The 13,585-nt window shown below is 36.9% G+C and overlaps 1 protein-coding gene across 1 annotated transcript in view; it reads right to left on the bottom strand.

Annotated features, from left to right (window-relative positions):
* Positions 1-13,585, bottom strand: part of RGS22 (regulator of G protein signaling 22) — a 173,260-nt gene that overhangs the window by 18,575 nt on the left and 141,100 nt on the right. The window contains exon 22 of the mRNA XM_074316672.1: positions 1,430-1,609. Coding sequence (XP_074172773.1) covers positions 1,430-1,609 — 180 coding nt within the window. The remainder of the gene's footprint in view (positions 1-1,429; positions 1,610-13,585) is intronic.

Raw genomic sequence — 13,585 nt, 5'->3', positions numbered from 1 at the left:
TGGTTCTGAGAGAGTCTAAAGACAGGGAATTTTGGTAATCAATGTGAGACATTGCAGATCAGCACTGAGGTAGTGGCATGCAGTTGGAGAAAAATATATAGACAGAAAGACAGATAACAAGGAGACAAAGGGACTGAAGATATGGGAGTAAGGGAATGAAGGAGAGGGAAGACATGAAGAGGGCAACGAGCTCTCTGGCTTTACACCTGGTTAGGAGGTGATGCCATTCTCTGAGCTTGCTTAGGAAACACAGGAGGAATGATAGCTTTGGTGGAGTAAGGCTTCTAAATAAATATTCTCTTATTTTCTCATAGTCCAAAGTTCATATTTAAGATATGTCTAGGGCTCTATTTTAGGAAATCAGGTAGAAGGCAGAAACTAGAATATTCCAATAAAGTTCACTGCTACAAGCCCTGGACTGTGTGGCAGAACCAACCAGTGTAATCAGCTCCAGACATTCAGCATCAGACTTAAGGTCTTTGATTTTTAGATGGGCAAGCCCTGGCCTGGTTATCAGAAGACCGAGGTTAGGCTAAGTGATCGCTAAGATCTTTTCATTAACAGATGCTACAGTTCTGGCACCATGTTTTCTCTATTTCTCTCTAGCACATCCTCAATCATTCCTCTATATTTCTGCCTATTTTAATGCATAATTTGGATTGTGAGTCCACTTTCAGTTCCTTAGGGGACTTAGAACACAGCTGGCTCACAAATGAATGTTAAGGAATAATGGCCTTTCTCTATGCTCACGGGCAGTCATACTCTAAATCTCTGTTTCATATCACTTAAATCATGACATGGCCTTCTCTATTACCTCTATTATAATTTATTTTTCTTAATCATTTTTCAGGAACAACATCACTAAAAGGCTTTTCAAAATGCAAATAAATTATGTTCACCAAATCACTGTTTTCTATTATTTATCTTAAAAAAGAAGTAACTTGAGCAGGTTAACAGGCATGATTTTCCTTTCATGAGGTTGTGTACTTTATGTTGGTCAGGTACTTAAATCTCCTCTCACTTATTTTATGAGCTATGTGAATATTCTAATCTTTAAAAATACACAAATCTTGAGGCACACATACTTCACACATTTTTGTGGTAGCAGATATTTTAGAAGGAAGTAAGAATGGTGGGAAAGGAAGGAGGAATTAGCTGGAGTTTTATAAATTAGAAAAAAAATGACAACCGTGGAAAGTCAAAGTACAGCATTTAATTTTATTTGCTGTGTATTATAACAACAAAATGTCAGTTACTAGTTTCTTATGTTCTATGGCATATGCAAAGATTTTTCTAATTAAATAGGATAAATCCCAGTATTAGAAGGATTGCAACTTTGCCAAATATGAATAATGCAAAAGTTTTAAAAGAATATCTAGACTATCAATCTGTTTTAAAATATGCTTACCAATATGCCTTGATCTCTTACCTGTGCCTCTCTAAATACATATGGTCCTAACTCCTTCCTGTGTTCAATAATCTTCTGGGCTTGCTCCAATGGAATGTCAATTTGTAAAGCTGGTGGAATACTGGAATTAATGAAGCAGTTGATAATAGTCATGATCTTCTTGTGGATAATGGACTCATCACAATGAGAATGACACAAGTCCTGGACAAGGAGGAAAGACAGAGTATATGATTAATGTATTACTAGAACACTTTATAGAATTGTGTCAATACATCTGTCAGCTAATATATTCATTTTAATTTCAGGTCAAGAGGGCACTGGCACCTGCAAGTCTATCAAAATATCATAGCTTCTATTTCTCTTTGGTTTGAGGAATTCGACTTTGATGAATATACCTTACGTCAATATAGGTTTCATTTAATCCTTATTGCTTCTTTTCCTAGGCAAAGAAACACATCTAGTGTCTATCTTGACCCATTTAACAAATTTATATTGAGTGCCTGCTAATATGCCAGACACTGAGCTAAGCCCCAAGATAAAGTACCTGCCATTTAAAGGCTCAATCTTAACTGGAGAAGCATGAGAACATGTTACTTCAATTTGAGATCATTAATAAGTGCTATGATAAAGGTACACACAGGGTTCTAGGAAAGCCCTGAAAACAGGCATCTAACACAACTTACAGGTGGATACAAAAGCTTTCTCAACCATAACTGCTTCAACACCAAGGGGATTTAGGCTCAAAACGGCTAGCTATATAAACGGAATGCTGGTGGTGATGGGTGTGTCAGTATGCATCTCTTACTATCTATATTTTTTCCATTAACCTATTACAATATCCTCTTTACTGCTAAAGAATTTAAAAATAATGCTAGTACTTTAAAAAGACCCAGTTTTATGTTACAGATGTGGGCAATCGTTTTTTAAAGTAAAGAGGTAGCTTAGCTTGAATTATAGCATTTCTTTGTCAGAGATATTGTTCTCTAAATCACTAGAAAACACACAAATTTGGAAAGTTATAATTCTAGGGCAGAAATGAGTCAACATTTATTAAGTACTCACTATATGATGGGCATTATAATAACTTATGTCTTATGCTAACTATTAGGAAAATTCTAGAACTTGCCATATAAATCTTCACATACAGTTTGGCAAAAGTTATATGTAAAAAAACTTGATATATTACATTGAGATAACAGTTAGCATTTTTTAAAACTCAATTTAGCATCCTCAAAAAATGCCCATTTTATACCACATGTTTGGTATGTCACCAAAAATATTTTTTATTTTTATTTTTTGCCATTACTAGTGAGGTTATCATATATAATTATTTGGTGAGCCTGGTTTATAAATATGAAAAATAAGTAAGGCTTGTGAAATAAAAATTTGTGAAGTTATACAGTTTTAATTTTGAGAGTGAAGGGATAGAATTTAGAAATTTAGAATCAGAATCAATTTTTGTTTTCTAATTGCTCTACCTGACTATACCATTAGCCTAGTTAACTTTGACCCGTCATTAAAGTCTCAGTTGAAGCACACTTTCCTCTAGTAAGCTTTCTATGACTTCCTCAGTCCGGGAGAGATGTCCATTGCATCCTGTGCTTCTTCCACCATTGCACTAATCACACTATTATATTATAAATGCCCTGTCTACACTTTTCTGTCCCTCCCATGACACTGTAAGCTCTAACAAGGAAGACTTTTTTTTTCTTTTTCTGGATCACTTCCTGGATTTTTTTTTTTTATTAGTTTCAGGTGCACAAGACAAAGTAATACTTAGACATTTATCTTTTATATCCCTCACACTGTGTGAACCCCACTCCCCCCATCCACGATCCCTCTGACATCGCACAGAGCCATTACATTTCCACTGTCTCTATTGCTGATGCTGTACTCCACTTCTTGTAAGTACACACACACACACACACACACACACACACACACACACACACAAACGTGTAGTTGATATTCATTATTGTTTAGCTTCAGCTTCAGGTGTACAATGCAGTGATCAGGCATCTACATCATCCCTGAGGTGGCCTTCCTAATGAGACAAGTGTCCATGGGATACCCTACAAAATCTTTACATTATTGATTACATTCCCTAAATTAATTTTCAAAACCCCGTGGCCATCTTGTGGTTACTGACTGTTTTCTAATCCCCTCACCTTCCCTCTTATCCCCATCCCCCTCCCATCTAGCAACCCTCAGTTTTTCCTCTATGTCTCCAAAACTGTTTCTGATCAGTTCATTCACTTATCCTTTTCTTTAGATTCCACATATAAGTGAGATCATATGGTATTTGTCTTTCTCTGTCTGACTTACTTCACTTAACATAATGTTCTCTAGGTCCATCCATGTTGTTGCAAATGGTAACATTTCTTTCTTCTTTATGGCTGCATAATACTCCATTGTATAAATGTACCACCATTCTTAATCCAGTCATCTACCGATGGGCATTTCGGTTGTTTCCATGTCTTGGCTATTGTGTATAGTGCTGCAGTAAACATAGAACTGCATAAAGTTTTTTGAATTAGAGTTTTGGATTTCTCCGGATAGATACCTAGGAGTGGAATTGCTGGATCATAAGGTAGTCCCATTTTCAGATTTTTGAGATACCTCCATACTGCTTTCCATAGTGGCTGCACCAACCTGCAATCCTACCAACAGTGCACAAGGGTTCCCTTTTCTCCACATCTGCGCCAGCACTTGTTGTTTGTTGATTTATTGATGATAGCCATTTTGACTGGAGTGAGGTGGTATCTCATTGTGGTTTTTATTTGCATATCTCTGATGGTTAGTGAGGTTGAGCATTTTTTCATATGTCTATTTGCCATCTGTATGTGCTTTTTAGAAAAACGTATCTTCATGTCCTCTGCCCATTTTTTAATTGGGTTGCTTTTTTGGAGTTGAGTTGAGTGAGTTTTTTATAAATTTGTGATATTAACCCCTTATCAGATATATCATTGGCAAATATCTTTTCCCATTCAGTAGGATCCCTTTTTGTTTTATTAATGGTTTCCTTTGCTGTGAAAAATTTGTAGTTTGATGTAATCCCACATGTTTGTTTTTTCTCTTACTTCCCTTGCCCCAGGGGATATATCAATAAAAATCTTACTCCGGGTAATGTCTGTGAAGTTTCTTCCTATATTTTCTTCTAGGAATTTTATGGTTTCAGATCTAACATTTAAGTCTTTAAGCCATTTTGAATTTATTTTTGTATATGGTGTAAGGAGGTGGTCCGGCTTCATTTTTTTGCATGTGTCTGTCCAGGTTTCCCAGAATCATTTATTGAATAGACTGTCTTTACCCCACCATACATTCTTGCTTCCATTGTCGTAGATTAAATGGCCATATAGGCATGGATTTATTTCTGGGCTCTCTATTCTGTTACATTGATCTATGTGTCTGTTATTCTGCCAGTACCATGCTGTTTTGATTACTGTGACTTGTAGTATAATTTGATGTCAGGTATCGTTATACCTCCCACTTTGTTCTTATTTCTCAAGATTGCTGAGGCTATCTGGGGTCTCTTATGGTCCCATACAAATTTTAGGATTATATTTTGTATTTCTGTGAAAAACGTCGTTGGTAGTTTGATAGGAATTGCGTTGAATATGTATATTGCCTTAGGCAGTATGGATATTTTAACTATATTATTCCATCTATTTGTATCTTCTTTCATTTCTTTCTTCAGTGTCTTATAATTTTCTGAGTACAGACCTTTTACTTCTTTGGTTAAATTTATTCCTAGGTATTTTATAGTCTTTGAAGCAATTGTAAACGGGATTGTTTTTTTTAATTTCTCCTTCTGATGTTTTATTATTGGTATACACAAATGCAACTGATTTCTGAATATTAATTTTGTATCCTGCTACTTTACTAAATTCATCTATCAGCTCTAATAGTTTCTTGGTGGAGTCTTTAGGGTTCTCTATATATAGTATCATGTCATCTGCATATAATGACAATTTTACTTCCTCCTTACTGATTTGGATGCCTTTTATTTCTTTTTCTTGTCTGATTGCTGTGGCTGTTGAATAGAAGTGGAGATAGTGGGCAACCTTGCCTTGTTCCCGATCTTAAGGGGAATGGTTTGAGTTTTTCCCCATTGAGTATGATGTTAGCTGTGGGTTTATCATATATGGCCTTTATTATGTTGAGATATGATCCCTCTATTCCCACTTTCTTAAGGGTTTTACCATAAATGGCTTCTGGATTTTTATCAAATGCTTTTTCTGCATCTATTGATATGATCATGTGATTTTTTTTCATTTTGTTAATGTGGTGTATCACATTAATTGATTTGCGGATGTTGAACCACCCTTGCATACCAGGGATGAATCCCACTTGATCATGGTGTATGATCTTTTTAATGTATTGTTGAATTCTGTTCACTAATATTTTGTTGAGGATTTTTGCATCTATGTTCATTAGAGATATAGGCCTGTAGTTTTCTTTTTTGTGGTGTCTTTGTCTGATTTTGGGATCAGGGTGATAGTGGCTTCGTAAAAAGTGTTTGGGAGCCTTCCCTCCTTCTTGATTTTTTGGAAGAGCTTAGGAGAATAGGTGATAATTCTTTTTTGAACGTTTTGTAAAATTCACCTGTAAAGCCATCTGGTCCAGGGCTTTTGTTTGTTGGGAGATTGTTGATTACTGATTCAATTTCCCTGCTGGTAATTAGTCTATTCAGGTTTTCTGTTTCTTCTCGAGTTAGCCTTGGAAGGTTGTATGCCTCTAGAAAATTGTCCATTTCTTCCAGATTGTCAAATTTGTTGGCATATAGTTGCTCATACTAATTTCTTAAAGTTTTTTAATTTCTGCAGTGTCTGTTGTCACTTATGTTTCATTTCTGATTTTATTAATTTGGGTCTTCGCTCTCTTTTTTTTAGTGAGTCTGGCTAATAAAGGTTTGTCGATTTTGTTTATCTTCTCTAAGAACCAATTCTTGGATTCATTGATCTTTTGTATGGTTTTTCTGGTTTCTATTTCATTTATTTCCACTCTGATCTTTATTATCTCCTTCCTTGTACTCCCTTTGGGCTTATTTTGCTCTTCTTTTTCCAGATCCCTTAAGTGTGAAGATAAACTGTTGATTAGTGATTTTTCTTGTTTCTTTAGGTAGGCCTGCAATGCTATGAATTTCCCTCTTAGGACTGCTTTCGTGGTATCCCATAGATTTTGGATCATGGTGTTTTCATTTTCGTTTCTCTCGAGATAGCTTTTGATTTCTTCCTTGATCTCCCGGTTGACCCATTCATTATTTAGTAACATGTTATTCAGCCTCCATGAATTGGTGTGTCTTCCAGTTTTTTTCCTGTAGTTCATTTCTAATTTCATAGCACTGTGGTCAGAGAAGACAATTGGTATGATTTCAATTTTCTTAAATTTATCAAGACTTGTTTTGTGGCCTAACATATGGTCTATCTTGGAAAATGTTCCATGTGCGCTTGAGAAGAACGTGTATTCTGCAGCTTTGGGGTGAAATGCTCTGAAAATATCGATTAAATCCAAGTGGTCCAATGTATCATTTAAGGCTGTTGTTTCCATATTGATTTTCTGTCTGGAAGACCTGTCCCTTGTTGTCAGAGGTGTGTTGAAGTCCCCTACTATGATAGTGTTACTGTTGAGCTCTGTCTTTATGTCAGTCAATATCTGTTTTATGTATTTAGGTGCTCCTATGTTGGGTGCATAGATGTTATGTCCTCTTGTCAGATCGATCCCTTTATTATTATATAGTGTCCATCTTTGTCTTTTAATATGTTCTTCATTTTAAAGTCTATTTTGTCACATGTAAGTATTGCAATGTCAGCTTTTTCTCATTTCCATTTGCATGAAATATCTTACTCCAACCCTTCACTTTCAGCCTGTGTGTGTCTTTTGATCTGAGGTGAGTCTCTTGTATACAGCATATACAAGGGTCTTGCTTTCTTATCCACTCAGCCACCCTATGTCTCTTGATTGGAGCATTTAATCCATTTACATTTAAAGTGATTATTGATAGGTACATAGTTATTGCCATTTTAAAATTTGTAGTTAGATTGTTTTCATCTTTCTTCTATTTACAGAAGTCCTTTTAGTATTTCTTGCAATGCTGGTTTGGTGGTAATAAATTCCTTTAGCTTATTCTTTTCTGAGAAGCTCTTTATCTCTCCATCAACTTTAAATGATAGCCTTGCTGGATAAAGCAATCTAGGTTGTAGGCCTTTGTTTTCCATCACTTTGAGTATCTCCTGCCACTCCCTCCTGGCCTTCAACGTTTCAGTAGAAAAGTCATTTGATAGTCTTATGGGAGTCCCCTTGTATGTAACCCTCTGTCTTTCTCTTGCTGCTTTTAGGATTCTCTCTTTGTCTTTAACTTTTGCCATTTTAACTAAAATGTGTCTCGGTGTGGACCTGTTTGGGTTTATCCTGGTTGGAACTCTCTGCACTTCCTGGGCTTGTATGTTGGTTTCCTTCATCAGGTTAGGGAAATTTTCAGACATTATTACTTCAAATATGTTCTCAATCCCTTGCTTCCTCTCTTCACCTTCTGGTATTCCTATGATGCGCATGTTGTTGCGCTTGATGTTATCCCATAGGTCTCTTAAACCATCTTCATTGTTTTTTATTCTTTTTTCTTTCTGTTGTTCTGTTTGGGTGATCTCTGCTAACTTGTCTTCTAAGTCGCTGATTCGATCCTCTGCTTCATCTAACCTGCTGTTAATTCCTTCAAGTGAGTTCTTTATTTCAGTAATTGTGTTCTTTAGTTCTAACTGGTTGTTCAGTATGATTTCTCTATCCTTCTTTATGTCGTCTCTAAGCTCTTTAAACCTTCTTATCATCAGTGTTCTGAACTCTATCTCTGATAGGTTGGTTACCTCTGTTTCATTTGGTTCCATTTCTGGAGGTTTCTTCTGTACTTTTATTTGGGACATTTTTCTTTGTTTCCCCATTCTGGCTGACTCTCTGTGTTTGCTTCGATGTATTAGGTAGATCCCCTAGATTTCTTAGTTCTTGCTGGGTTATCTTATGTAGTATGTGTCCTTTATATTTGACTTGCACTACTTTGTTCTTCTCCTCTGCGTGTGCTCCAAAGTTGACTCTTGTGTTGTGTATGTTGTCCTGTTAAAGAAGATCTTTAATTGCTTTTCACTTGTGAGTAGGTGGGGTTAACTCCCAGGCTGACTAGTTGTGAGACTTGGCTCTGCCCACAGCAGGGTGTTCTTCTGCATGAGGGTTGACCACTTAAATGTGGTTTGTCCTCTATGGGCTCTTGTGCCTGTAGAGAATTCCCTCTGGATGTGTCAAACCCGGTAGTACTCTGGTTTAGTCTGGAGTTGGCCTCTGGGTGTGTAGGTCTTGTGCCTCTTAAGCAGGGCCCTGGTGGGGCAATTTCAGAACAAAGCAAATCACCAAGCACAACAACAACAAAGAAAAAATCAAAGACGTTCACATGTAAAAACAATCAACAACCCACACTCAACACAGGCAAAGATATCAAAGATATAAAGACAAAATAAAACAAGGAAAAAGAAAAAGAAAAAACAAAAAAGCAGTGCCAGTCTTGGCTTAAGCCCACCAAATAATCTCCAGGTTGTCCTCTGCTGTACCAAAGAGTCCTCTGTGTATTGTGCAGGCAGAGCCGGTCACCTGGTGCCCAGAGTGATGTTGGGACTACAGATTTAAATGCTTGGGGCTGAGGGTTTTGGATGGTGGGTTCTACAACCACCAGCCCTGTGTCCAGTTCTCCTGAGTCTTAGGGCACTTCTTTTCTGTGTGTGTGTGTGTGTGTGTGTGTGTGTGTGTGTGTGTGTGTGTGGCGGGCGGGAGATTTCTGAGCTGCTGAAAGCCCAGAGCTGTGTCTGCCGCCTACTGCTGATCCCTGGGAGTGCCTCCACAGTTGTAATTGTCCTGCCCTAGGCAGGCCAGAAAAGGTGGTGGCTGGGGGTGAAGGAGTCTCTTCTCCAAAAATCACACTCTTCCCAGCCTCTTCCCTGGGTCAGAGTTGCAAGCTGGGTCTTCCCAGATCCTGAGCACTAAGGCTCCTCTGTAATCTGACACTATTCCTCAATTCAGGGGCCCGTTTAAATCTCTGGAAGGGTGGAGGTAGGATTGGAAGGGGGGGGGAGGGGGCTCAGGTATGGAGTTTGTGTCCTTTGTCCAACCTAGGGCCCAACTGGCTGCCCCCTCGGAGGGAGAGATTAGCTGTGGGATGCAGGGAAAGAGCCCACCTCCTGGCTTTTGTAACAGGGAAGACTTTTAATTACAGCTGTTATCGTCAGGATTTAGCCTCACTCTTGGTAGGTGCTCAATAAGTATTTGTTGGATGAATATATCCTCCCATTCTTTTCTCTGTGGACACACCACACACACACACACACACACACACACACACACACACAGACTTTAGATTAAATCATACTGTTTTTTAGTAGCTAGGTTTAAACTATCAGTAAGATGAATATCTTTCTCATCGTTGATTATTGTCCTACAGTATAATTTTTAAAGGCTGCAGAGTATTCTATTGTATAGCTGTTGTATAGCTATTGTATATTCTATTGTTGAATATCTAGGTTCTTTCCAATTCTTCACAATTGAGAACTATGTTTGATTAAGATCACTGCAGCCATCTCTTTGCATATTACCACAATCATTACTGGTTAAGGGCACTAGTTTTAGAAACAGAATGCTTTGGTTTAAATCCCAGCTCTACCACTAAATTATCTGTATGATGTCAGGAGTTTTGAACTTTTCTGTGCCTTAGCTTTTTCGTCTATAAAACAGTGAGAACAACAACTTTGGCCTCATAGGATTCTTAACAAGAAAAAATTACTTAACACATGAAAAGCATTAAGACAATATCTGGCAGATAGTAAACACTAAATAAGAGTAAGCCACATAAAAGTGAGCTCAGTAAGATTTTTCATGGTAGAATGCTTTCCACCTGGCAAACTCCCTCACCCCTTCTGTTGACACTTCCCTGACCTACCACCCTCACTGCATCATTCCCTCCTCTGTGGGAATACCTACTTAGAACACAGATCATAATCAATATTATTTATTTTCATGGATGTCTCCCTCCCTGAGGGAGGGCAATGTGTTGTATTCACCTTTTTATTCCTACAATCTAGCATAATGGCTGACACATTAGACAATGACAAATACTCACTGAATGAACAAATTCACTCCTATAGTATGAATTTTCATAGCTACCTAGTATTATATGTCCTCCATCCTATGACGCAGAAGAGATATTTAACTGAAGACCAAGGGCAGCCTTGAAGAAGAAACAGTCACAAAACTAAGGAATGACTGTGTGTGAGTCTGTGGTTTTTAAACACTTATTTTGCAAGTCATCTCATTAGGCCTTGTCTTAGCAGGGTTGGGCTTACGCATATTCATATTAGCATAAAGATAATTCTAACCACTCATAATAATTGCCTATGTTGGAAAACAGACTCCATCTCCTTTCTAATTCTCAAAAATTATTTTAATATTACTTACCTTGTGACATATTTTGAAAAACTTATCTCAAAATATTTTTTAATTAAAGTTTATTTGGGTGACAATTGTTAGTAGTTACATAGATTTCAGGTGTACAATTCTGTCAATACATCATCTATATATCACATTGTGTGTTCACCACCCAGAGTCAGTACTCCTCCCATCACCATAGATTTGATCCCCTTTACCCTCATCTACCACCACCCCTCCCCCCTTACCCTCTGGTAACCACTACACTATTGTCTGTGTCTATGAGTTTTTGTTTCTTCATTTGTTTGTCTTGTACTTTTGTTATTTTCAGTTTTATATACCACATATCAGTGAAATCATATGGTTCTCTACTTTTTCTGTCTGATTTATTTCGCTTAACATTATAATCTCAAGATCCATCCATGTTGTCGCATATGGTACTATTTCATCTTTTCTTATGGCAGAATAGCATTTCATTGTGTATATATACCACAACTTCTTTATCCATTCATGTATCGAAGGACACTTTGGTTGTTTCCTTGTCTTGACCACCATAAGTAAAGCTGCAATGAATATTGGAGCACATATGTCTTTATGGATAAATGTTTTCAGATTTTTTGGGTAGATATCCCAGGAGAGGGATTGCTGAGTCATAGGGTAATTCTATTCTTAATTTTTTGAGGAACCTCCACACTGCCTTCCATAGTGGCTGCACTAATCTACATTCCCACCAACAGTGTATGAGGGTTCCTTTTTCTCCACAGCCTCTCCAACACTTATTACTATTTGTCTTGTTGATGACAGCCATTCAACTCGCGTGAGGTGATATCTCATTGTGGTTTTTATTTGCATTTCTCTGATTAGTGATGTTGAGCATTTTTTCATATGTCTATTGGCCATTTGCATGTCCTCTTTGGAGAAATGTCTCTTCATGTCCTCTGCCCATTTTTCAATTGGATTGTTTGTGGGGTTTTTTTGTTGTTGTTGAGCTGTATGAGTTCCTTATATATTTTGGATATTAGCCCCTTATCGGAGGCGTTGTTAGCAAAAATCTTCTCCCATTCAGTTGGTTGCCTCTTTATTTTGTCGATGGTTTCTTTTGCTGTGCAGAAGCTTTTTAATTTGATATAGTCCCATTCATTTATTTTAGCTTTTACTTCCCTTGCCTTTGAAATCAAATTCATAAAATGCTTTTTGAATCCAAGGTCCATAAGTTTAGTACCTATGTTTTCTTCTATGCAGTTTATTGTTTCAGGTCTTACATTTAGGTCTTTGATTCATTTTGAGTTAACTGGGTACATGGTGACAGATAGCAGTCTAGTCTCATTCTTTTGCACATGGCTGTCCAGTTCTCCCAGCACCATTTATTGAAGAGGCTGTCTTTTCTCCATTGTATGCTTTTTTGCTTCTTTGTCAAAAATTATCTATCCATATTGATGTGGGTTTATTTCTGGGTTCTCAATTCTATTCCATTGGTCTGTGTGTCTGTTTTTTCTGCCAATACCATACTGTTTTGATTATTGTTACCCTGTAGTACAAGCTAAAGTCAGGGAGTGTGATACCTCCAGCATTGTTCTTTTTTCTAGTATTGTTTTGGCTATTTGGGGTCTTTTGTGGTCCCATACAAATCTGATGATTTTTAGTTCTATTTCTTTCAAAAATGTCATTGGGATTTTGATGGGGATTGCATTAAATCTGTATATTGCTTTGGGTAATATGGCCCCATTTTAACTATGTTGATTCTTCCAATCCATGAACATGGAATGTCTTTCCATTTCTTTGTGTCTTCTTCAATTTCTTTTAAAAATGTCTTATAGTTTTCAGTATCTAGGTCTTTCACATCCTTGGTTAAGTTTATTCCTAGGTATTTTATTCTTTTTGTTCCAATTGTAAAAAGAATTTTTTTTTTAATTTCTTTTTCTGAGATTTCATTGTAAGTATATAGGAATGTAATGGACTTTTGTATGTTGATTTTGTAGCTGACAACTGTATTCATTTATTGTTTCTAATAGCTTTTTGGTGGAGTCTTTAGGGTTTTCTATATATAGCATCATGTCATCTGCAAAGAGTGACAATTTAAGTTCTTCATTCGCAATTTGGATGCCTTTTATTTCTTTCTCTTGCCTGATTGCTCTGGCGAGGACTTCCAATACTATGTTGAACAGCAGAGGTGATAGAGGACAGCCCTGTTGTGTTCCTGAATGTAGAGCAAAGGGCTTCAGTTTTTCACCATTAATTATGAGATTAGCTGAGGGTTTGTCATATATGCCCTTTATTATATTAAGGTTATTTCCCTCTATAAATATTTTATTAAGTGTTTTAATCATAAATGGATGTTGTATCTTGTCAAACACTTTTTCTGCATCTATTGATATAATCATATGATTCTGTCCTTTGTTTATGTGGTATATCATATTGATTGATTTATAGATGTTGAACTATCCTTATGCCCCTGGGGTGAACCCCACTTGATCTTGATGTACAATCTTTTTAATGCTTTGCTGCATTCGATTTGCTAGAATTTTGTTTAGGATTTTTGCATCTGTATTCATCAGAGATATTGGTCTGTCATTTTCTTTTTTTGTGTTATCCTTACCAGGTTTTGGTATCAGGGTAATGTTGGCACTATAAAATGAGTTAGGGAGTATTGTCTCTACTTCAATTTTTTGGAAGAGTTTGAGAAGGACTGGTATTAGACCCTCTTTGAATGTTTGGTAGAAT

The sequence above is a fragment of the Rhinolophus sinicus genome, linkage group LG12 (assembly GCF_036562045.2).
Source record: "Rhinolophus sinicus isolate RSC01 linkage group LG12, ASM3656204v1, whole genome shotgun sequence".
Classification (NCBI taxonomy): Eukaryota; Metazoa; Chordata; class Mammalia; order Chiroptera; family Rhinolophidae; genus Rhinolophus; species Rhinolophus sinicus.
Note: the sequence above shows the minus strand (reverse complement) of the source record. Positions and strands in the feature narration are given on the sequence as shown.